At 53.3% G+C, this 24,763-nt stretch overlaps 2 protein-coding genes and 1 long non-coding RNA gene across 7 annotated transcripts in view; 1 reads left to right on the forward strand and 2 right to left on the reverse strand.

The window, feature by feature from the left end:
- The window catches only part of PITPNM3 (PITPNM family member 3), a 91,129-nt gene extending 73,107 nt beyond the window's left edge, over positions 1-18,022 (forward strand). For 3 of the 5 annotated variants that reach the window (XM_084762331.1, XM_084762328.1, XM_084762330.1), the window contains 9 exons: positions 861-1,055; positions 1,835-1,983; positions 3,585-3,701; positions 6,260-6,376; positions 6,684-6,832; positions 7,013-7,162; positions 8,818-9,001; positions 13,379-13,507; positions 13,984-18,022. In XM_084762331.1, the coding sequence (XP_084618457.1) occupies positions 861-1,055; positions 1,835-1,983; positions 3,585-3,701; positions 6,260-6,376; positions 6,684-6,832; positions 7,013-7,162; positions 8,818-9,001; positions 13,379-13,507; positions 13,984-14,289 (1,496 nt within the window). In that variant the 3' untranslated portion in view covers positions 14,290-18,022. The remainder of the gene's footprint in view (positions 1-860; positions 1,056-1,834; positions 1,984-3,584; positions 3,702-6,259; positions 6,377-6,683; positions 6,833-7,012; positions 7,163-8,817; positions 9,002-13,378; positions 13,508-13,983) is intronic. The other 2 variants (XR_014775523.1, XM_084762329.1) reach the window with 2 other exon arrangements.
- LOC311586389 lies at positions 6,397-8,828 on the reverse strand. Its single transcript, XR_014775524.1, has 3 exons — positions 8,701-8,828; positions 7,327-7,474; positions 6,397-6,731 (listed from the first exon to the last, which is right to left on the reverse strand). It is a non-coding gene; the product is annotated as an uncharacterized lncRNA (long non-coding RNA).
- A 140-nt stretch (positions 18,023-18,162) lies between the features above and the next one.
- Positions 18,163-23,656, reverse strand: PIMREG (PICALM interacting mitotic regulator). The gene is made up of 6 exons (XM_084762332.1): positions 22,942-23,656; positions 22,144-22,461; positions 20,272-20,549; positions 19,797-19,892; positions 19,171-19,224; positions 18,163-18,841 (listed from the first exon to the last, which is right to left on the reverse strand). Exons 2-5 carry the CDS (start codon positions 22,426-22,428, stop codon positions 19,191-19,193), a joined length of 693 nt encoding a protein of 230 aa, XP_084618458.1. The 5' UTR covers positions 22,429-22,461; positions 22,942-23,656; the 3' UTR covers positions 18,163-18,841; positions 19,171-19,190.
- Positions 23,657-24,763: the final 1,107 nt, after the last annotated feature.

A 24,763-nucleotide genomic window follows, 5' to 3' on the forward strand; every position in this document is an offset into this window, starting at 1 on the left:
CCCAGTGCCCATCCCAGACCCTGCACAGGCACAGCTGGGAATCACGGACAAGGCCTGGAGGAGGGGTGCATTTGGAGAGGTAGAGAGGCCTTGGAGGGATAATTAGAGTAGCTTGGTTTAGAGTAGTTTAGCGAAGGACCAGTGCATTCTGGGTTCAAAGGGACACATACGTGACTGGGGATATGGCCAAAGGCAGGCCTGAAGTGGACAGCCAGGCACTTGGCAACCAGAGTCTTGCCTCCATAGCTCCATATCACCATTGAGGAACTCCAGCCTAATGGTTTTCAGAGGTTTTGGCCAGAGATGGGGGGGATGCTACACCTGTGACTCATTTCAGGGTTAAAACTTACGCATCCTTGCTCCTCTCCTCAAAGGGATACATTTGTCTATAACTATGAGGAAGCAGGCTCAAAGCTTGATGTTCCCTCCAAAAAGGGGCTCCCCCGATCTTAGAGGTCCCCCACCTCCAGCTTGCAGGCTGAAGTCATCTCCATCTACTTTCACCTCAGACGTTTGCCTCCGTGGATCAGGGGAAGAATTTGACGAGAGAGAGAGAGAGAGAGAGAGAGAGAGAGAGAGGACATTACATCATGACCTCAGCTAGGCCTTAGGGCCAATAGCTCAGGCAGGCTTCCCGGTGGCTTTTGGGAGATAGGGTGATGTTGAGATCACCACTCATGTCTGTATCACCCGCAGCTGTACTATGCTGGTGGGTGGGTGGGTATGGGGCGCTAGTAGCCTGCTAGGCCTGGCCTAGCTTCTCTGCATTTCCAGTCTCTTGCCCAGCATGGGGCTGGCGCTAAGTAAGGCACTCTGTTGGAGACTCATTGCTTGCCCTGACCTTGCAATTCCCCCTCCAGCTGATGCCCTGCACACCCACAGCCCCCTCTTCCTGGAGGGCAGCTCCAGGGGGAGCCCCCCACTTCTGGACGCCCCTGCTTCGCCCCTTCATGCCCCAAGATTCCAACGCCCAGGACGGAGACTAAGCGAAGGCAGCTCCCATAGCGACAGTTCAGAGTCCTCGGACAGCCTGGCACCTATGGGTGCCTCCCGCAGTGAGTGAGATCCTTCTGGGGCCCAGCTGCATTGAGGGACAGGGACCTTCCCTGGGGGTGGTGGGTCCACAGCAGGGCTATTGTGGGCAGGCCCTTGGGTTGGGAGGAATTGTGAAAGAAGCCATGATGACATTCTTGTCCTTGGGAAATAGAGTGGGGTTTGGGGCTTGGTGGTGGGTGGAGGACTGATCTGGTTTTCTTTGGAGTCTTCATTGATTTCCTAGGCTAAGCTCTGACATAGGACAGAGCCCTGAATGTACCATCTAGGACTATGTTCTTCCTGCCCTCCCCAAACTCAATACTAGGTATTAAGCCCAAGGCCCTCACACATGCTGGGCAAACACTACCAGCTTAGCCTTATTTCCAACCTTTGAGTCTGAGTTCTGATCTTGAATGGTGCTTTGACCTTATACGTAGTCTTGACCTCTGACCCTATACAGGCCTCTGACCTCTGATCATGCACTATGCCCTGACCTTTGCAGGCAGACTGATTCCTGACCTTGGAGAGAGGCCATGGGAAATCACTGTGGAACTGCACCCTGGGGTGCAGCTATGGCTGTCTCCGTGGGCCTGGTCCTCCCCCTTGTGACTAGCTGGGAGCCCATGTCTTAGTGGAGGGTAATCGGAAGGGCTGGTGAAGGTGTAGGTGTAGGGGTCCCCTCCCCATCCGGCTCTTGCAGAGAAGCTGCTGTGGCCCCAAGCTTGTTGACACATCTCCAATGAGTCTATGCCTTGTGGCTTTTGGCCATGCTGCCCTCACTTCTCTCTTGGCCCCACAGTCACAGCCAAATGGTGGGGAACCAAGAGGATTGACTATGCCCTGTACTGTCCTGATGTCCTCACCGCCTTCCCCACTGTGGCCCTGCCCCATCTCTTCCACGCCAGCTACTGGGAGTCTACTGATGTGGTTGCCTTCATCTTGAGACAGGTACTGTGGCTCCTTTATTGGGCCCAGCCTGTTGGACCCTCTAGGGAATCCCAGGCTTCTCCTGTGGCCCCTGATAGTGCTGGGAAAGCCCTGGGGCACTGGTGCCAAGAGAAAGTGACAGGCTAGAGAAGGGCTCCCTTAAGAACACCGAATTTCTAGATAATTGAGTCAAACTTGCAGATGAAGCCATGTCTGTGCATCAACATGGAGGAGCCGGAGCAATGCATGCCTGGTCCCTCTGGGTCTCAGTGTCTTTGTCTTTAAAAATGAGTATCAGGAAGGCCAAACCCTGAAGATTGGAGGGCAGAGAGTTGGGGGCAGTTCTGAAGGTCTGGTGTGGTTTAATCTGGGTATGGCAGGGATGTGAGGGTTATTGGCTGACCTGTGCTTGGAGAAGGAAGGTTTGGGGATGCTGGTAGGGGGTCCAGGAAAGGAGCCTTGGGGTTCCTGGGAAGCAGAGATAGTATGAGAGCCCCACCAGGACATGACAGATTGAACTAGGTGCCAAGGGGAATGGCACACGGATTCTAGTGGCAGTACTTACTGAGATCTGAGCAGAGGGAAGGAGCCAGGTATCTGATCCAGTCTCCCCATTAGTAACCATAGGAACTACTTCCTAGCACCTTGGCAGAGCAGGGCTGGGCTAGAGGGTCAAAGCTGTGCTTCTGGAGGGTGAGACACATGGTAGGTGCTGGGGCAGTGAGTTTGGAGCTTGGCAAAGATTTGAGGACTAGAGATGAAAATGTGGTTGCCATCAGACCTTGGCAGTGTCCTTGAAAATCCATAAAGATACCAATGAGGTCACCACAGCAAGCAGCTCATAGACAAGTCTGGAGCCATGCAGGGAGATGGGGGGAGATCCATGTGAAGGAACGCTTGAGATCGTCCTCATAGGCTGGAGGAGGACCTGGAACAAGTAGACAGGAGCTATGGCCGTCCCAGGGACAGCAGCACTGGCTTCAGTGAAGTGCTGGGGACAGAAGCTGATGGGGTAGACAGAGGAGAGGACGCGGGTGAGGAGACAGAGATGGAGTGCAGAAGTCTCACGGGGGCTGGGTGCCATGGGAGCTAAGAGGCACGAGAGTCTCCAACAAGAGGCCATTTTTACATAAAATGAGCAGTGGTAGGCATTTTAGATGTTGAAGAGAATGACGAAGCAGGAAGGTTCTAGACTGGAGGAAAGGAGTGCTGCTGGCTGAAGCAATGGCCTTGAGAATGGGACAGGGCTGAGTCAAGGCTCCAGCTAGCCTTAGGGAAAGGTCACCTGGAATACAGGAGGGAAAAGCAGAAAACAAACAAATGCTAGTTAGGTAGCTGCAGGATCCAGGTATGAAGATCAGAGGCTGCCCCCAAACAGAGCCACCAAGAGGGTGGATAGTCCTCTGGCTCCAGCTGTCCACACATGTAGGAAGGGAAACAGCTCCTAGGGCCCCAGCAGGATCCAGGCAATGCCATAGGGAGGTCAGAAGCAGGGGCTAGCTGGCTACAGTCCGGGGAGGCAGAAGGACTTTATTTACGTGAAGTGTTGAGAATAGGTGAGACTACAGCAAGAGGCCAACTCGTGAGACCACGTCGCCGAGCCCCTCCTTGCTTTTGGCTAGGTGATGCGTTATGAGAGTGCAAGCGTGAAGGAGAACACTGGCCTGGACCCCACGGCTCTGAGCCCTGCCAACCCCCGAGAGAAGTGGCTACGCAAGCGGACCCAGGTCAAGTTGCGGGTAAGCTTGCTGCAGTCGGGTTTGACCTTGGGAGTGTGGGCAGCCACTTGCCGGATAAGGAGAACCTTGGTTTGCCTGGTAGAGCTTGTTCCCACCAAAGCTGTGGTGAATGCTTGTATGAGGGAGCAGCTGTGAGCTGCAGGGTCTGGGGATGGTGAGAGCAGGGCTGTTGTGGAATGACTGTGCCATGCCAGGCTTCTGACAGATTATCTTGCCTGTGCCCCAGGTCTGTTACGCATTGAGTAAGGCTTAGAGCAATCCTTGCCACAACAGGAATGCACACACTGGGATGGAAATGGGTAGGATTGCCAGGATAGGCCAGACCGGGCTTCCCTAAAGATAGGGGTTCCTCTGTAGGGTATTGGGGGACAAAGAGGAATCTGCAAAGCATATACCCTTTTATTCTCTCAGCAAACTGCCATCAGTGCCCACTCTGTCTCAGTCCCTCTGCTGGGATGATGTGCAGTCTGAGATGATAGCGACACAGCATTGCTCTGGTGAGAAAGAACGTCAAGTATGGCTCCTGAAAACAGTCCTGAAAGGCAGAGTGACTAACGCTTCATGAATCAACGTTTTTTGGGGCATGAGCATAGTTACTGAGATATTCAGACATTTCCGGTGTTGGTTGTATTCGACCCCTACCCCCCACTCCACAGTCAGTTCTAGAACAGTTTTATCACCATGGAAAGGAAACTCTCTTCCCTTCCCTGCTGCCCCCGGGCCCTCCCTGAGTAACCAACCTGTCGTCTAGTGTCAGCCTCTGCAGCCTCACCAACTCTCAGCATTTCATGTAAACGAAGACACGTGTGTTTGTGTCGACCTTCTTTTGCTTAGCACATTTCCGAGATTCACCCATGATGTGTCATGTAGAGGGACTTGTCTCCTGTCCCTGACTGGACACTACTCTATGGTATCTATGTGTTCTCTCTGTCCAGTTGCCAGTTGATGGGCATTTGGGTGGTTTCTACCTGTTGGCTGTTTCTAATAATAATGCTTTACATAGTTGTCTACACATCTTTTTTTTTTCATTTTTTGAGACAGGGTCTCTCTGTGTAGCCCTGGCTGTCCTGGACTCACTTTGTAGACCAGGCTGGCCTCAAACTCACAGAGATCCGCCTGCCTCTGCCTCCCGAGTACTGAGATTAAAGGTATGCGTCATCATGCCCGGCTTTATCGACACATCTTATGTGGGCATATAGTTTCATTTTCCTTGGGCATAGATAAAGAGTGGTAATTCCACAGTTAATCTCTTGAGGAACCACCCTGCTGCTTTCCACAGTGGCTGCTCCATTTTATTCCCACCAGTCTGAGGATTCTGATTTTGGCACATCCTCTTCACAGCATCCAATGTTGTCCGTTTCTTTGACTCTGGCTATCTTATTGTGTGATGATCCCATTGCACTTGCCTATTTCCAAGCACCTGCCCGTCCTTGGTACTGCTCCCATCTTAAAGGAGCCTCCAATCCCATGCCACCTCAGGCCCCATGACAGGGTTTCTCTCAAGGACTTGTGCCAATGAGTTCTGCAGAGGTTTGTTGGGGTGAATCATATGGCTAAGCAGAGAAGGAGGTGGTGATCACATCCTGGGGGAGCCAATAGGAGTAGGGGGATGAAGTTGAATCTGTTAGCAGGGGATGGGATGGAGTTTGGGAACAAAGGGATGTCAGAACAAGAGGTTGGAGGAGGGGAAAGCAGAGTGCAGAGGTGCTTCTGCAAGGCTTGGCTCAGTGTGCCGCACTCAGGGTTTGGACGTCAGTGGAAGGTGTGGGATGCTGGCTAGGTAGGGTCAGTCCTGTGCCTTACAAAGGCAAAGCATCTGTCAGGAGGCAGCTCTGAAATATGGAGATCCATTAGGATGCTTTGAGCAGAGCCCAAATGAGACACTTGTGGGCATGGCACACACAGAGAGTTGACCAGTGTGAAGTCACCAGATTGAGGGGCTGAGGTCTCAAAGGCCAGCCTGGGAGTGGAAAAAAGTTGGGGCCAACACAGGACTTGGAACTGCAGAATTAATGGTACAGAACTGAAAGCCAAGGGCACTGAGGTAGTGAGGGAGGGAAGGACCCACCATCCAGGACGTCCTGAGTCCTCTGAGAGGCTGAGGCTTGAGAGAAAGCAGACCTGGATGGCTGTCAGCAGATCAGTGCGATGCTCTGGTCAGGCTCACAAGCTTGTCTAGATTATTCTTTCTATTCTTGTGTATTTGAAATTTTCCATTAAAAGGGACCTTTGGTAAACGTCTGTTTATGCAGGAGGAAGAACCAAAGGTGACCGGGTAGTTTCCAGTCCAGGAATCTTAAAAATGAATGTCAGGCTATAAAGGCCAGTTGTCACTTCGGAAGGTGTGATATTAAGAGCATGAGGCGCACCTCTGTGGGCAGCCTAGGAAGCAGTTTGGTAACTCACAGTCTATTTCTGGAATTCTGGTGTAGGAAGCTCATGTGACGGCTGATTCAGCTGGGCCATACCCTGGAAGGCATCCTTACAAGGCATTAACAAAGTCAAGAGTGGTCCCTGTCTGCAAAGGCTGAGCTGGTTGTTTCCTTCTGTCCTTGCAGAATGTTACTGCGAACCACCGTGCCAATGATGTAATTGCTGCTGAAGATGGGCCCCAGGTCCTGGTGGGACGCTTCATGTATGGCCCTCTTGACATGGTGGCTCTGACTGGAGAGAAGGTACCTCCTTGGCTCACCTGCCCCACATGACGCATAGCACCACAGGACAGAAAGAGTGATGGAAGCATCTGTGATGGAGCACAGCATAGGGCGCACTTTCCCTACCCAGCAAATCAACAAGGGACAAGGGGAGCTTGGTACCTCCGAAGCGGTGGGGAAGCCAGTGTGGCTGCCGCATGGAGGGAGGGTGGTAGGAAACTCTAGGATACAGCAGGCGGGGGTCTGTGCCCAGGAGTATGTTGTCTTGGCTGCTAAGCATGTAGTCATTCCACCTTCAGCTGGCCCCTTGTTCCCTTCACTGGTGCAGGTGGACATCATGGTGATGACAGAACCATCGTCAGGCCGCTGGGTCCACCTAGACACAGAGATCACCAACAACAGTGGCAGAGTCACATACAGTGTTCCCCGGCCCCGGCGCCTAGGGGTTGGTGTCTACCCTGTAAAGATGGTGGTCAGGTAGGACCAGGATGTGTGTGAGGACATTCTCACGGTGGACTTTTGGGGGTGGCTCTCCCATGATTGGCTAGAAGACAGAACTTATTTCTGTTTACATGAAGAGAGGAAAGGGGAGGCGGCCACCAGTCATGGTGTCAGAAGGCACCACCAGGATCCTGACCCCAGGCTGATACCTTTCAGGGGTGACCAGACCTGTGCGATGAGCTACCTCACAGTGCTGCCCCGAGGCATGGAGTGTGTTGTGTTCAGCATTGATGGGTCCTTTGCGGCCAGTGTGTCTATCATGGGAAGTGACCCCAAGGTCCGGCCAGGTGCAGTGGATGTGGTGCGGTGAGTGTAACCTCCCCTAAGGAAGGTGTCTCCTCCGGGCAGGAGCCAGAAGCTCTGGGAGAAGTGCATTAGTTCCCCCTCCCACCCCACTCCCCACCCCTGCCTAGCTTTCTCTAAGACTCTGTGGGTCTCTGGCCCTAGGGATTGCAAAGTTCTGCCTTTACCTCCAATTCACTGGGGCCTTTGGGGAGACCAATCCTTTTTGTAGGAGGTTCCTCGCTCCTCTTCTCTTCTTCTGGGCATCTCTTCACCTTTTCCTTGAGGTTAACTCCAGACCAGGCTCTGGTTTGGGTTCTGCTGTAAAGATTGCTACTGGCAGGAGAATCAGACCAGTGAAGAAAATAAGTCACAGGGATGAGAAATGGCCAACAGTGACAATAGAGGCGCGGACCCAAAGAATGAACAGGAATGGGAGTTTGTGGCAGCTGGGTTGGGGACTTGCCCTGCCTTGCTTGGGGAAAGAAGCTGGGCTGACTTCTGGGCTCCTGAGACAGTTGACCTGCAGCTGCTTTCTGGTTCATGGTGAGGTCCTGGACAGCCTGCTGGGAGGATTGGCTAGTTTATCCCACAGTAGGGATGGGGGCTGTGCTCTCTTGCTCTGTGGCTCCTGCCTCCTTCACCACAGAGCTGCTGGTCCCCAGAAGCTGTTTCAGGAACCCAACACAGACCCTGCCTGCCCTGGGGATCCCTCAGGGAACTCCCAGCATCCCTGTGACACCTGCACTCTGCTTCTTCAGAGCTTCCTAGATGGTCAGATCTCTGCCTGGCTTTAGAAAGTCCAATCGATGGCAGCTAGTTGGTGGCTAGTGCCATAAAAGTAAATGACCAGTTCTGGTCTTCTCTGTACCTTAGGCCATCCATGGAAAACAGAGTAAAGAACTGAGTCTGCCTGGGAAGTGGGGAGAGTTGCCTGGAAGAGGGATCTTGAAGGATGAAGATGTAGACATGTTGATCGTCTAGAGGAGGGTCCTGTGCCAGGAGCACAGGGCTATGACAGGGATGGCAGAGCACCCCTGTGTGAAGAGGGAGATCCCACTCACCAGGGCAAAGTCCAAGAGGGCAGGGAAGCCTTGAAATACTACCTCAGCACTAGGGAGCCAGGCATGGTTTTAAGCAGAGGACCAACAGGGTTGGGTTTGTGGTTTGTTGAAATCTCTATGGAAACAGTCAAGGGTGATAATAGAACCAGCTCTGCCAGACAAACCATGCCAAGCTGCTTTAGAATTCGTGCCTAAATCCATGGGGGTGTTGGAGTGCAGACAGACTAGTTCAAGGTTGCACAAGGTCAGACCTAAGTGGGAAGACCAGAGGGCAAATGGCCACCAAGGACTTTGTAGTGGCCCACCAGGGCAGAACTAAGGACTTTGAAGGTTTGGGGCAAAGCCTTTGGCTTGGGAATATTGGAAGCTTTCTTGTCAGTGGAGAAGGAGGAAGCAGGAGAGGGAAAGGGGGAGGAGTCAGGTGGGGAGGGGCATTCCTCAGGGGGCCGTCCAAATGTCCACCACTCCCCAGAGGCGAGGACTTGGGAGCCCCCTTACCATTACCGCTGGCTTCTCCTCCGGAGGGCAGCAGCAGTCGGGCAAACACTTGAACAGGGGCGGCCTTCGGGAGTCGGGGGTGGGGCCGAGCTGGACCCAGCGATGCCATCTCCCCAGGCACTGGCAGGACCTGGGCTACATGATTCTTTACATCACGGGGCGGCCGGACATGCAGAAGCAGCGAGTGGTGTCGTGGCTGTCCCAGCACAACTTCCCACAGGGCATGATCTTCTTCTCGGACGGACTGGTGCACGACCCGCTGAGGCAGAAGGCCATCTTCCTTCGCAACCTCATGCAGGAGGTGAGTGTAGGAGTGGGGCGGGACCGCGGCCACACCCACGCGAAGGAGGGACCTTCGCGGCAGAGGGGTTAACTTAGAACTCTCCAAGCTCCTTCCCCTTCAATCCCAAGGGGCTGGGCGTGGAGGCCCGCTGCTGGTGTAGGGGAGGGAAAGCAACATTTTGCTGGTAGAGTGCGCGGCTCTCACGGGAAATTCTTAACAGACCTAGGAGGCAGGGGTCCTCTTCACTGACAGGTATTCATTCGTGCTTTATTGTTTCCTGACTCCAGGGCCTAGATTCTTGTCTCCACATCTGGCTATTCCTTCAGTAGATATATCGGCGCCTATTGAAACATTTGGGGCCCCTTGTGCTGAAATGCCTGGTGCTGGCACCTCCATCCTGTTTTCTTGAATCCGGCACCCAGAGCTGTAATTCTCTTAGCCGCACCTGCAAGTCATTAGAAAGGCAAATTCCTGGGCTCAGCCAGGCAGCAGAAACTCTGGGAAGAGGCCAGGATATCTTTGTGAAAAGCCTGCAGGGGATTCTGATGGTTTGGGGGTGGGGGTGTGGCTGGGGGTTAGGGGGAGTGAGGAGGGAAGAGGAGAGAGAGAGAGAGAGAGAGAGAGAGAGAGAGAGAGAGAGAGAGAGAGAGAGAGAGAGAGAGAGAGAGAGAGAGAGAGAGAGAGACTGACTGACTCACAAATGGAGAGGAGCAGACAAATACTACATGACTTCAAATTTTGGTGTCCATAAATAAAGTTTTATTGGCACACAGCCAAGCTCATCTGTTTATGTATTGTCTGTGGCTGCTTTTGCGAAGCAGTGAAGAGCCGAGTCGAGTTGCTGTGTCAGAGCTCAAAGCCTAAAATATTTACTATTTGGCTTTTCAAAGAAAAAGTCTGCCAAACCCTGATCTGGAGAAAGAAAGGCATGTAAATTGACAATTACTGGTGTGTGGCAGAGAAAGGGCAATATTGGCAAACAGAGGAGAAAGGACTTAGGTTCGCCTGGGAAAGCTCGAGTGGCTTCTAGTAGGTAATAACTTCTGGGCTTCGTCTTGACATATGAGTGTGCGTTGTCAGGTAGATGTGCTGGACCTAGGGAAATAACAAAGAGGTTAAGGTGGAAGTGAAATCAAGCTTTATTTGGGAAAAGCTCTGTGCGCCATAGTGGTTTATGGGCTACTCAAAGAGATTGAGGCAAGGGGAATATTTAAAGGTAGAAAAGGATGCCAAGATATATCCTAAGACAATATGTTTGTCTGAATCAAGTGATAACAATGAGGGCCTCAGCGTGAGGGTGAGCGGGCACACTTGGGCACACAGCTTGCGTAGGGATTGCTGTTGACTTTTTAAAATCTAATCTTTATATTTTAGACCATGTCTCACTGTGTAACCATGGCTTGCCTAGGACTGCCTATATAGACCGGGCTAGCCTCAAACTCACAGAGATTCATCTGCTTCTACTACCCAAGTGCTTGCTGGGATTAAAGCCATGCGCTACCATGCCTGGACAGCGTAGGCTTTTGTGTAAGGCTGTGGTCCTGGAAGACTTGTGTGTGTGTGTGTGTGTGTGTGTGTGTGTGTGTGTGAGAGAGAGAGAGAGAGAGAGAGAGAGAGAGAGAGAGAGAGAGAGAGAAACAGAGAGAGAGACAGAGAGACAGAGAGAGAGAGAGAGAGAGAGAGAGAGAGAGAAACAGAGAGAGAGACAGAGAGACAGAGAGAGAGAGAGAGAGAGAGAGAGACAGACAGAGACAGAGACAGAGGGAAGGAGGGAGGGAGGGAGGGAGGGAGAGTGATCAGGCCATCACGACTGAGAATACTTCCTTCTTAATCTCTTGGCTTTGTGGTTTTGATGGGGTTGATGCCCCACATGATTCTATTTTGATTTTTGACAACTCTTACCAGATACCAAGGTGCAAGGGTGAGAAGCAGCCTGGCTGGCTTGGGGTGTTCTTGGGGTGGCAGGAATACAGAATAGGGGTGTGTTAGGCACGGTCAGATAAAGGACAGGTGAGAGCTGAGGCCCTAGATATCACGAGGGACCCAAGCTTGGTAGATTAGAGAAACCCTGGGAGCCAGATCAAGATCTTGGGCTCTCTGCTGAGGCCAGTGTGGAGCAGAGGGTGAGTCTGAACTGGGGCACTCTCAGGATCTAATGTGGGTTGTGGAAAAATCCCTCTGGCAGCTCACTAGAGATCGCATGGTTGAAAGGGAAGCAGAGGGGGTAGGTAGGAGGCTGTTACTCCAGTAAGAGACCGAGAACTAGAATCCAGATAGCAAGTATGAGATGGAGAGAGACTCAGCAAGGAGAATCAGTTGGTGGCATTGTCAGGTCTTGGGGCTGGTTGATTATGGGTGGGCAAGGAGCTCTCGGATGTCCCATTGCACGACCAGGAGGGATCAAAGTTGCCGTTGAGTTTATTTGCATTGCTCGAGGTGTATCTCCAGGACCTGGGGTAATGATGACACACAGTAGGTGCTCAATAAGTGCTAGTACAATGAATACAGAAGGGAGTAAAGGGATGAAACACGAAGGGATACAGGAGGGGGATCAGGCAGGGAGAAGACGAGGTCAGATGTGGACCTGAGGAGGCTGCTAGGAGCGTGGACCACGAGCCGTTATGAGTCCCAGCACGTGGATCAGGGCAGCAGCCTGGGCTGCAGGCTGAGACTGGAGCTCAGGAGTGGTTGGAGCTATGCTGGGCTTTTGAGAGGAGGGCGAAAAGCTGGCTGAGAACAGGGGGACACTGGAGAGGAGGAGGGCCAGGCCAGGGATGGATTCAAGCAGACAAGTCCTTTCTTGTGAAAGAGGGACAATGACAGGTGTTTGCCGGCTGAAGACTGGCCAGTGGACGGCCTCAGTGAGGGAAGGGCACCCCTAAAGGCCAAGCGGATAGAGCAGTAGGGAGTGGAGTGAAGGTTGGACTCATCCTGGGTCAGGTGGTGAGGATGGAAGGCACCAGGCTCTCCAGGTGGACACCTTTCTCTCTGTGCTTGTGACAGACGCCTGGCAGATTGGCTCGAGGGAGGAAAGGCCTATTCGCCTTATGGTTTCAGAGGTGTCAGTGTGTGGTCCACTGCCTCCTTTGCTGTAGACCTGCAGTGGAAGTAAAATGAGTGTGTGGCAGAAAAAAAGCTGCAAGCCTGGTGGTGGCCACGAGACAGAACTAGCCGGAGGAACACTGCTTCCTTACCAAAGTCCATTCAGCCATGAACTCATCAATGGGTCAGCCCCATTGATGAAATCAGGGCCCATCAGCTCGTCATCTCTATTGGCACCGCCAGCTGGAGACCAGGCTTACTGCACATGTGCTTGTAGGGTTCACTTCATATTTGCACCACAGCTAACAGCCACCCCAGTGATGACAGTGCATTTAGAAGGAAAGGAACTGCAGCTCAGACTTAAGTCCCCTCTTTTAGTTAGAGTCACTATTGCTGTGATGAGACACTGTTACCAAAAGCAAGTTGCAGGGGTGGGGGTGGGGTGGGGTGGGGAGGATTTATTTATCTCACACTTTGGCATCATAGTTCATCACTGAAGGGAGGTCAGGGTAGGAACTCAAGCAGGGCAGGAGCCTGGAAGCAGGAACTGATGCATAGGCCAGGGAGGGGCATTGCTTACTTGCTTGCTTCTCATGGCTTGCTTGGCCTGCTTTCTTATAGAACCCAGGACCACCATCCCAGAGATAACACCACCCACAATGGGCTGAGCCCTCCCCATCAATCATTAATTAAGAAAATGCCCTGCAGCCAGATCTTATGGAGGCATTTTCCTGACTGAAGTTCCCTCCTTTCAGACGACTCTAGCTTGTGTCAATTTGACATACAACTAGCCAGCACATCCTCAGTGACCATGGTAGGACAAAGGGTGACACTGACAGTAGGCACACGGTGAGAGTGGTAGGGTGGTGAGCACCACCAGCTGGGGAGGTAGGAGGTTAGGGGGATTAACTAAAAGAAAGCACCCCTAAGACAGAGACAGCCAACCGCCAAATTGTGTCTGGACTTTTGGAGAGTTCATCAGGCCAGCTACCAGGAGGCAGGAGGCAGGAGGTACATGGTCAGCCTGGAGCTTGCCTCCAGTTTAGGGACCATAAGTGCACAGACATAGAACTAAAGGGACACTTGGCCCCATTGTGGGAGGTTTGTGGCATGGGAGGGCGGGGGTGGGGATAGGCAGTGGTGTTAGCAAGTAATGTGGCCATTCCCGGATAGAGCCATAGAGCCCTGTCTCAGACCTAATGTGAGAAACTGAGGCAGAGTGGGGCGGTCGTCTGATGGGCGGCTCCTAGCAAAGGCGGGATGATGCCTTGGTGTCTGAGTGAAGATGAAGGGATCCCTAGTAGGGGCTCCCTGGGCCTCTCTCCCTCTTCATCAGCTTGCTTTGTGTTTCAGTGCTTCATCAAAATCACCGCTGCCTACGGCTCCACGAAGGACATCTCTGTCTATAGCGTGCTGGGTCTCCCCGCCTCCCAGATCTTCATTGTGGGCCGGCCCACCAAGAAGTACCAAACCCAGTGCCAGGTGTGTGAGGACTGGGAGAAGGGGACTGGACAGCTCCTAGTCATTCAGTGCACATCCCTTCATTTGCTCATTCATTTATCTCTACCGAGCAGTGCCTTGGGCCAGGCCCCCTACTGGACGCAGGGGAGAATCCCAATGGAGGCAGATGTAATGGCATCCAGGGAAAGAGAAAACAATGACTTATCTTGCATAGCAAGTGCTATTCTGGAAGACAGGATGATGGGGCCCTGGAGATGAGCCGCAAACTTAGACTCCAGGCAAAGCTAGCTTCCCAGGAAAGGGGGTGGAGTCAGGACAAGGGATAGTCAGGAAGAGCCTGGGGTTGCGTCAGAGTGCTGGGGCAGACCCGTGAACCTCCCTGCTTCTGCTTTTGGGGTCCTGGAGAAGCTGCAGACTCTCTTGGGGGTTGCCCCAGGGAAGTGGCGGTGGTCGGAGGACAGGGTCAGGGGCTAGCCTGTCGCTTGTTCCCCTCACAGTTCCTGAGTGAAGGCTATGCTGCACACCTGGCAGCACTGGAGGCCAGCCACCGCTCTCGCCCTAAGAAGAACAACTCACGAATGATCCTGCGCAAGGGCAGCTTCGGGCTGCATGCCCAGCCTGAGTTTCTGCGCAAGCGCAACCACCTGCGTAGGACCATGTCGGTGCAGCAGCCGGACCCACCGGCCACCAATCCCAAGCCCGAGCGGGCGCAGAGCCAGCCCGAGTCCGACAAGGACCATGAGCGGCCACTGCCTGCGCTCAGCTGGGCTCGTGGGCCCCCCAAGTTCGAGTCGGTGCCCTGAGAGGTGGGCGGTGCTCAGAACAGTGGGCGCAGCTAGGTATCCTGCAGGGACGGGAAGCATTGTCTTCTCCCCGACACAGGCATTTCCCTGCTTTTCCCCTCCCGTGTGTGTCCAGCAGTGTCCGACCAGAGCAGGGAGGGACCTTGCCCTGGCATTGGAGAGCTCTCTGGGCTGCCATGGGGTGAATTCTGGGGTGTCTCAGTGAAGCCGCCACCTCCCCACGCCTGTGCCGGCAAGCTGGAGTCAGGGGTAGTGTGTGTGCGTGTGTGACCCTGGGGTCAAGGCTGCCTGTGCCTAGTGTTTGGGTAAAGACGACCATCTTGTCCTGAGGTTTCTGTAGCCGCACTAGGCAGGTTCTAAAACGAGAAGCCCCCAGGGCTGGGCAGACTGCCGGGCAGGCAGCTAGTTGCAGGTACAGCAACTTGACTATCTGTAGAGTAGTGAGTGGCATTTGTGCCTGCCCTCTTTGTGACATCCAGGACATCACTTTGGGTCTGGCTGTCTTGTGACACAGGAGATCACTTTACAGGAGAGGAAATTCCCTGGGTCCAATCTATGTATGTGGAGTCTGTCCACAGCCCTGGGGACTGGGCCTGGTGCTGACCGTCTGTCTTGCAGCTGTCCTTTGTGTCCCCTTTTGTTCTCCTGTGGCCCCTGGAGACAGTCCTCTTCCTTGGGTCTTGCCTTGTGCAGCTGTGGACTCAACAGGCTGCAGCTGGGCTGGCTGTGTGCTCTCCTGCCTGTAGCATACCTACTCTTTGGGCCCTGCGGTTTTTTTTCTGTGACTAGAAGGGGGCTCCTGGCTGAGATGGACACTGGGTTTGACTCCTAGGCTGTCCAGCATTTCTGCTCTCTGGGGATTTTCAGAATGTCCAGTGGACCTTCTCCTCATCCTGTTCCTCCCCGATCCTGGGAGAGGGGTTCTGGGGGGTGGGGCTGAAAGGCAGCCCAGCACCTCAGGGGAAGGATGCCACTACTCCATGGGGAGCATGCTGGTTTGTGTCACATGGAGAGGAACAAAAACTGCTTCCCTCTGCTAACAAAAGGGGACAACATGGCTGCCCTTCCCATAGCTCTGCTCAGACTGACTTTTCTCCTTTAGGTTTCTGGAACGCAAGAGCTGAAATCTCGGGTTCTGGAGGTTCATGGAATATTGGCTCAAACTGTTGTATTCTCTTCCTCTCCCTGGTCACTCAGTGTGGTTTGAGCCTAGGACCTCCTCTAGGTTAGGCAGACCCTTTAGGGTGGTGGCACGGGGACTCTCCTTGCTGCCAAGCCCCTGGCCTTGTCACAGGCCTCCCGTTTTGCTCCCTGGCCCAGGCTGATATCTGTTGCATGGCCGCCTGGGTGGCTTGGGGCCCTCTGGGCTGCCACTGAGGCTGGGGACCCAGATCTCTGTGTACAGAGCAGGCACCTGTCAGCCCAGTGTCGCTTCGGCTCAATGTCTACCTCTTGCAGCCCCCATGGGGCCCTCAGTGGCTGCTGATGGGGGTGACTGGCACCCTGCTGTGAGTTGCCCAGCAAACTGGGTGCCTCCCTGGGGCTGGAGGGGGTGCGGGTTCTCAGTACCCACCCCGCTCTTCCCACTCGAAAGTCTTCTCCAGCCTGCCAGTCCCTGTTCCCTCTGCCCATCCTGCCCCATCTGCCAGCTCTCCCACTGCACCGTCAGCACTGCACTTTGCAAACCGAACCCAGCACTGCCAGGGGGGTGCCGAGAGGGCAAGGAGGCGTGGGACCAGCTTCAGCTTGCTCCTATCCCACCTGCCCCCCCACCCTGCCCCCCCATTCCTCCTAGAAGTTCATACCCATGTCTCCAGCTCCCATTCCTCCTAGAAGTTCATACCCATGTCTCCAGCTCCCATTCCTCCTACAAGTTCATACCTGCCCCCCCCCCCAAGTCATTCTTGCCTATCTTTTTGGCACCAGCTCATATGGCATAGCCACCTTAATCTCAGTTCTTTTCCCTAAATGCTGTGATTTGAGCTTGGTCAGCCCTGATTGATTCTCTCACAGCCCTTCCTCTCCTCTCAGCAGGAGCCACTGAGTCTAACTCTCAAATGATAAATGTTTAGCCTATTCCTTTTCTTTCTGAGAGCCCCAGGCTGAGTATGTGTAAGTGGGGACCCCCCCCAGGGAGACTGGAGGTGACAGGGCTCTGTGGGTCAGAGCCAGCCAGAGGCACCACCCCTCTTGCTACAGCTCACATTGGGGCTTGGATGACCCCCTTTGTGAGATGCCGCTGGCGTGTACAGGTTTAGTGAACACCTCCCTGGGAACTACGGCCACCGGGTGTGTGTGGGAAGTATGCGCTCGCCCCGTTGAGTGAACACCTCAGTACTGCTTGCTGGCAACTACTCCACGCACGCACTTTCTAGTATGGCATTGTTTGGTTAAACTAGGAGCTGATTCCTAGTCTTCCCCAGAGAGGAGGGCTGTGGCCTCCTTCAGTGGTTTTGTGACTCCCTCCCCCCCCCCCCCCAGCTGTTTCCTAGCGACCTCTAGCTCCTGGTGTGCCTGCTCTCCAGCTGCTGGAAACATGTTCCTGCTTGACCAAAGTTCCCCCGTATCTGAGTGGCATGTTTGTTCTTCCTGTGTGGTGGCTGTCCCAACCTGGCTGAGGGATGCCTGACACCTCCTTTTACCCCTCGTCCTGTTGTTGGAGTCTCCTCTTCTAGCCTCATCTCCCCAAACCCCCCATGCCCCCACCCCCGCCAACCAAGACTGACCCTTCCCCGAAGCACCACAAGATATTTTTTAAAAAGTAAATTATTTTCATGCATTCAGACGAACAGCCTTCCTGCCTGGGTGCTGGGCTACAACAAATGTATCTGAACCCCAATATTCCTGAGATTGCTGGGGTGATCTTCTGAAGGAGGGGAGGCTGTATATAACGGTTTTAAAACTGTACTTCTGGTCCTTTACAACACAGCTGTGCCCCGGAAGTGTCCTGCAGACAAAACATGGCACCTATCTTTAATTGATGACTGGACCCTCCCTGCAAGACCAGTGCACCCAGCCAAGTCTGGAGGAGGTGCCCATCCAGCTCAGGTGAAGCCCCACCCGGGAGGGGCGCCCTGGCTGTAGGAGCCTTGCAGTTGACCCCCGCCTTAAACAGCTAACTTTCCACTGGAGTCCCCGGGGGTTCCATTCCAAGTGCTCTGGAAAATTAAAAAAAAAAAAAAAATCCCTTTTCTTTCCTTCTGGGCTTGGGAGGAATTTCTTAAATACCCAAGTTAAGTGTTTAGTACAAGTATCAAGGCCCTGCTGAGTTCTGATCTTTCTGGGAAACTAACAGGGAGGTTGGGAAGAAAATCAGAGTTTGAGGCCACCCTCTGGGGCCAAGGGAGAGGTGGAGGACACCAAGGAAAGGCAGGCCACAGAAGGGTGGCTAGTGTGGGACATGCCCCCTCAGACCCAGACCCACTGTCCTCTTCTCTTTGTTTACTCAGTGGTGGCAGCCGGTCTGACCTTGTCTGCGGTCGACCTGTCCCTGTGTGTAACTTCCAGTACTCTCTGTGATGGATGGTTCTGTGGTAGAAAAGGCTTATTATTAGTCCTCATGGCTGCCTTGTACAAAATCCGTTAGAAAAGAAAATGTAAAATATTCAATTTCTAACAAGACAAAAACGGCATTATGGAGTTAAAAGATTTTTACAATTGGTCTTGATTTTGATGTGAGCTGTTTCTAACTCTGAAATGTTGTCACTTAAATAAAAACCTTATTTGCCTTTAAGATATGCTTTGTTTTGGGCTGAGTTTAAAAAAGCTTTTCTTTTACTCTAGTTTCCTGAGAGGACAGGAAAAGAGGTGACGGGGGACACAAAGCTGAGCTCCAAATCTTGGCTGTGTCACTCAGTGTAGTGTCAGAACATGTGGAGATATAAAAAGCGCCAAGCATCAAAAGAGATTTTTATTATGAAAAAGCAATGTGATCTAGGAAACTGACACAATAGCATCTTTTTAATAAAATGACACAGCAGATTTCTGAAATAATTTACAAAGGGCATGAACTGCTTTCAAACAGTGTTCCCTTTGCTGCAACCCACAGGGTCCTCACAATGGGCTTATAAGTAGGCTCCATGAGTCTAGGTCTGCAGTCTGCAAATATCATCTCTCTCTTCCTGGTGGGGAATAGGGGTGAAAGTGGGACCCTCAGAATCCCTGATCTGGGAATACAGGGCAAGGTTTCATGGGATGACTCCTGCAGGACCTTGGTCCTAGTTACAAGGCTCAGAACTATCTAGCATCTTCTGGTACATTCCTAATACGGGTGGACAACTGTGAGGCTGGAAAGACAGATGAGTGTGCCCAGGAGGATCATGGGCAATTCTCACCACCTCTCAAGGTCTTCCTGAATCTTTCTCAGGCTGTGGCCAGTGATTACCAGTGGGCCCAGATACGGCTGAAGCAGAAGGGTTCTGGACCTCAGGTTAGTCGAATCGTTGTTAGTAGGTGGCCTGGGATGCTGATGTGCCCAGTGCCATCCTGGAAGTTCGTGGAGTAGGTGTCACGGACATCCTGGTGGCTTGGTGGCTGGACAGAGCATGTTTTCCTGTAAGACAGAGCTTCCATTGTGCGTCTTCCTATTCTCAAGTCAGGGGAGGTAGGATACTATGGCTCTCCTCTCCAAACTGAGAGGCTGGAAGGTGGCTTTCAGTCCTTTGACATCACAGGGAGCTGATGCAATCACTATGAGTAGCAGCTTTGGCTGAGGGGAAGTACAAGGCTCAGACACACTTCCTTCTCTGTTTTGTGCCCACCTCCCCTGTGGTTTTCTCAACCCACCCGCTTCTTTAGCACTCCTACAAGCGTGCATGCATACTGACATGCAGAGATGGAGAAGGAGGAGGGAGAGACTAAAAAAGAGGGAGGGGACATTACCTGTAGGATGTTTGCTGTCCTCATTCACAGATAAGGGAGACAGTTATGTCACCACTAGGGACAGAGAAAGGGGACGAGAGCAGCTGATGACCTGGGGTGCTTCATGTTCTGAAGGCATCCCAGCACAGACTAGACAAGATCAGAACCCAAGGGCATGATGGGAACATGGCCACAGGGGACATATGGCCTAAGACCCTTGGCCATCATAAAAATGGGAAAACAGTTTCCAAGTTAGGGCAGATCCAGAGCCAAGGCTTTGGCTCCAAGTTGGAGTCCTGAGCAGATGGATCAGGGACTCCATGGCAACCGTGTCTCTTTTGCCAAATTCAGGGATACACATGGTATAGAGGGGCCATGAAAGGTATCAGAGGAAGGGAAGGTCTCTCAGGAAGCAGGTGTCCAGAAACATAGGAGGTTCAAGGTGATGGGTGAAGGTGGGAATCCAAGGCCTGAAGGATTCACAGTGCATCCTTCACCACCAGCATCCCAGGAAGCTGATACACAGAGGGACAGGGGATGGTCTTGTCATGTGGCAGGTTGGTGTTGGAACCTGCACGCTCTCTGGAAGTACAGCGTGGCTCAAGGGGCCCATGGCCATTTCACCCTCACCCCAGAATGCAGCTCACCTCTCTTCAGCCTTGATGGCTTTGTCCAGCTTCTGAGACAGCTTCTGGAGATGGTAGAGTCCAGCTCCCACAGGCTCTAGGTCACTGTCAGACTCACTGAACACAAGATGTCCCCGCAGAGATTAGCAGGAGCTCTGAGTGGGGCCCAGGTGACCCTGAAGGACTAGGAAAGCTTCACCGGATCCCCACTCTGGGGTGTGGCATACAAGCCTGTGAGGCTGAGCCATAGGCAATTATTTTACAGTCAGCTGGGGCTGATGTTGACCTTGCACCTGTGCCTCCATCTCTGGATGTCTCCCACCTAGAAGGGGACGGTACTCATGACCTATTCCTTTTACAGGTAGGGAAACTGAGGCCCAGAGAAACCCACCACCACCACCTCTTTCAGGTCCTCACTAGCTTTGGGGCAGACCTGGGCCAGAACAAGAATGTGACAGATCAGTGTGAAATCACTCTGGGCTCAGAGAGTACTTGCCTGGGAGAGCAGAGAGGTTCTGTGGAGGAACAGGGGCTCCGGAGGGCAGCCTCCCTCCTTAGCCGCTGCCGTCGATGAGCATGTAGACCCATCTGGCCAGAGAGGCGAGGATGTCCCCCAACTCTGGCATCCCGGTTGACCCTGCATGGCCGAGTGTTCTTCTGGCTCAGACTGGGTGGTGGGGACCCTCTGTCTTTCTGAGCTCCTCGCTTCCTCCTCACTTTCACCTGTGTTTCCATCAGCCACTTGGTGCCACTTTGGCAGGACTCCTGGATCCTCTGTGATGGGTGCATGTGAGAAGGTTAGCATAGACAGGGCCAGTGTGGGCTACCAGCCTCCAGCCAGCCCTCCAGCCCAGGGCTCTCCCGAAATACTGCTGTCAAGTCTCAAGAGCAACAGTATGACTCCCTGTGACATACTCTCCTGCAAGACCTTTCCAGAGACCCAGTGTAGGGACACAGGAGGTAACAGAAAGAAGATCACGCCGCATCTGAGCCTCTAGGCAGAGACGAATCCCGAGTAAGGGAGGCTCAGTTTCCTGGGTCCTGGCTCATCTGCCAGTCCACCCTGGTCTCATTCCTTCTCTTCCTGCCTCCATCTTAAGTCTACACAGATCCTTCAACGACACTCCTGATTATAACATCTAATTGCTTCAGCCCCTTCTGTGGCTCCCTATAACCTACAGGGCTGAGTCCCAGCTCTTGGGTCTCTTACACATGGCAGGATCAAACAGTTCTGCCAGACTGTCTTTGTCTTGGCAAGCCAGAGTCCAGACGTTGGAGCAAGGCCCAAGGTAAGCTTGATGAGGTGGGTGACCTTAGGCAAGATGTCACATTTCATTGTTCTGAGCCATAGATGTTGAAAGCAATCTTAGGGCGCTTCCAAGTCAGGGCTAGACTTTGGCTCCACCTCCCTGTGGAGTCGCCAGAAGCTTCTGCTCTCTCTCCACACCGTCAGAATGCCCAGCAAGACGCTGAGGAAGCCCACTTCCCCCTCCTCTCCTGGGAGGTCTGTTCATTCTCGTAGCTTCCGCCCTTTCCAACCTGCCCAACATCTCCAGCTCCAGGTTAAAGACCTATGTGAGGCCAGCGAGATAGAATCTACTCCTGCACGCTGTCCTCTGACCTCCAGACGAGTACCACTGGACAAACACTCGCACACACACACACACACACACACACACACACACACCTGTGCATAAATATAAACATTTGAATAAGTATTAAAAAAGATATTTGCCTGGAAGACTCCTGGGTACGCCGCACTCAAACACCACCCCTCAAATCTGCCTTGTGGACCACTCGGGAAGTTGCACCCTTCTGAAAGCCCAGCCCCTCTGTCTTTTCCTTCCAAGTAGCCGACAGCTGGGATGTAATAGTCTGACTGCGGGAATTTACCCAGGGGTCAGGCCAGGGGTCTCCTCGCCCCCTGTGCAGACTGCTTCGTCCTCACACTGAGGCGGCTTCTCCTCAGCACCCAGGCTGGGCTGACACCATCCCACTGACCATGTGCCTGCATGTACCTCCCCTTCCCTGAGGGAGCTTGGAAGAGTCACCTATTTTAGGAAGTCTGTCCACTCAGCTTGAGGCCGATAATCTCTTTATAGGCGGCCATTTCTTGCAGTTTCCAGTCATGGGACATAGCAGGTCATCTTGCATGGAGAGTATCAATTTCTTCCATGACCTTTCTCACTTACTCACTGATTTGTTGGGAAACTATTATGTGCCAGAACAATTGGGGTGATGGGGGGAATAGCAAGGACCTAATCAAACTCCAAGACCCCACCGAGTCTATGTTCTTGGGGCCTCCCTGAGGACAGGAACTAGCCACACCAAGGACACTTCTGTAAATGGCTAGTGGTGTCATTGTTACCTGGGACATGGCACCCAAGGTGCTTTTGGCCGAGCGTGCTGCAGCTTGAAAACCCGGCTGCTCTGGCTCTGGGGTTTCCAGGCGTTTCCAGGAGGGTCCATTCCCGAAGTTGAGGCTGACCGCTCTCAGTGGCAGCCTCCTTTGGAACTGTCTGCACAGGGAACCCAAGGGACCGGTCTCCAGATGGCCCCCAGCAGACCTCGTTGCTTCCTTTTCCAGTTGTTCCTCCTTCAGGAGTGATCGTCTGCGCACGGAGGCCGTCATGCCCTGCCACTGAGACGCCATGTGCTTGGTTCAGTCTCCTCTGACCGCTAGATCCTGGGGAGATCAAAAGGTCACCAAAGTACTCCCTGGCCCTATTCCCAGGCGCCAGAGACCCTGGGAACTGGGGGGAGAGATGACGTGAAACTTCTCGGGTAGGTAGGTCTGTTGGGCAATTGTGGATGCCTTAAAGATGACCATAGCGTCATGGTCATCAGCTGCCTCGGTTGCGAGGCAGCAAATTGTCTATCTTCCATCCAGGCCTCCTTCCCAGAGCCTCAGCAAAGAGGCACAGAGGTCACTAAGCCTCGGGGCTTATACAGGGCACCACAAACAAGGGCTCTTTCACAAATTTGCTCTCCTCTCCGGAGAAGATTCTGCTCAACCAGCCAGGACCTGGGATCCGATGGGGCGCTTGCATCCCCAGACACCTCCTTTTCGTTGTGGATCCTATCCAGAGCCCCATGGCCCGCTTCCAGTTCGGAGATGCCCGTGGGACCCCCTCCCCAAGCCTCTCGGTGTCCCCAACACGCTCACCTCCTTTCTTGATACTGGGGACCCGAAGATCAACACCCGCTCCTCGCCCACCGCCGCCGATTTGAAACTCCGCGCGGCCCCGCCCTGGCCCAGCGCTCGCTGCCTATTGGCCCTATCAACGCTTCGCCGCCGCCGCCCCTGGATTCCAATTGGTCTCTTTCTCTCGCGACCGCAAATCCTGCTTTGAGATTGGCCGGACCCAAGCCCATACATCGCTGGGGACCCCCGCCTGGCTCGCCACAGAGGGTCCAGCGGACGCAGGGCTTTGCCACCCTGCCGCTGTCACCGCCCAGGCCCCCTCCCCTGCATCCCGGTTCCAGGCGGCCACGCCTCGTCCTCCTCTCGCCTATGCTCTCCCTCGAGCCTGCCAATCAGGGTGCTATGCTGGATGCTGCGGGGGAGGGGGGGGGCGCGGGACACAGCCACCCAGGCCACCCCTTCCTGCCCTTTACCACGCCTAAGTTCTTCTCTCTCGGGTCCAGTAGTTTTGTCAGAGCTATATAGGCTGGGACTCTGCGTTCTCTGGGAAGTTTTCTTTCAAATTCCGCGCCAGATTCTCTTCCTTCCTGAGCAGTGGCTCTGCCCCTGTCTGTTCCTCAAACTCACCACCCGGTTGGCGCCCAAGAAAGCACATCTCAGATGAAGGGACTGACTGCTGACCACCCTTTCCACCCGTTAGATCAGTTCCTCTGCTGGGTCTTGCCCACACCATCTTTCTGTCTTTGCCCTAGTCTCCCAGCAAGCTTAAAAAACAAACAAACAAACAAACAAACAAGCAAGCAAGAACAAGATGACGACAACAACAACAAAGCAGCATGGATTTTTTTTTCAAGACAGGGTTTCTTTATATATAACCCTGCAGTCCTGAACTCACTATGTAGACCAGGCTGGCCTTGATCCGGCTGACTCCGCCACCACGCCTCGCTGATTTTTTTTTTTTTAAAGATTTTACTTTTAACTATGTGGCTCTGTGTGGATTTGTGTATGTGAGTGCCTGCGCGGTGGGGGTGGAGGGGACTCAGAAGAGGAAGTCAGATCCTCTGGAGCTGGAGTTAGTGGTGGTTGTGAGGCAGCCCATGTAGGTGCTTTTTTTTTCTTTCTTTCTTCTCTTTCTTTTCCTTAAAAAACAAAACAAAACAAAACATAAAAACCCCAACCAACCAACAAAAACCACATACATACACACAAAACCAAAAACCAAATAAGCACGGCCTCTGTGTAGCTCAGGATGGGCTCTGGCTGGCTATTATCTTGGCGTGGGGGTGGGGCTGGGAGTGAGGGGCTAGGGAGGTGGTTGGGCCCGGATAGGCCACCACAGTGGGGTCCTCTTACCTGCTTGTCAAAGAGGCATCATTCCTTCCCTTGCCTAGGCCTGCAGTATGACTCTAGAGACTCCTCAGGCTTCCTCCTGGTTTAAGGATTGTCTGACCCTATCGTTAAACCTCTGTGCTCACTTCCCAAAACCCCACCTTGATAATAATTAATCCATTTATAGCACTTTCAAGTCCCCCCTGTGTATCCATGAACCCATTTTACCCCCAATGCCACACAACTCTATGAGGTAGCTGAGTTATAGAGAGATTAGACTGGTCATGTATTTCACTCAGTGTAGGAGGGTGAAGGATCCAAATGCCATCTGTGCAGGAGCAGGGTCTATGTGACCAGGCTTGACCCCTCGCTGCTGCTCCTCAGCCCTCACATTTCCTTCCCCAGTCTGGCTCTCTTCCCAGACTCCTGAAGCGAGCACTCTTTTGGGTCCTATCACTTCCCGCTGGCTACAGAAAGCCAAGGGGCCCAAGGTGAAGACACTCCGGTTGCCCCA

The sequence above is a fragment of the Acomys minous genome (genome assembly GCF_964271855.1).
Source record: "Acomys minous genome assembly, chromosome: 16".
NCBI lineage: Eukaryota > Metazoa > Chordata > Mammalia > Rodentia > Muridae > Acomys > Acomys minous.

Excerpts from the sequence above, each read along its gene's own strand:
- PIMREG (XM_084762332.1), bottom strand. The coding sequence starts at position 22,428 with ATGGCGTCTCAGTGGCAGGGCATGACGGCCTCCGTGCGCAGACGATCA. Across the intron at positions 20,550-22,143 it reads CCTTGGGTGCCATGTCCCAG|AGGATCCAGGAGTCCTGCCA; the intron begins GTAACAATGACA and ends CACCCATCACAG. Across the intron at positions 19,893-20,271 it reads GAACCTCTCTGCTCTCCCAG|TGAGTCTGACAGTGACCTAG; the intron begins GCAAGTACTCTC and ends TCTTGTGTTCAG.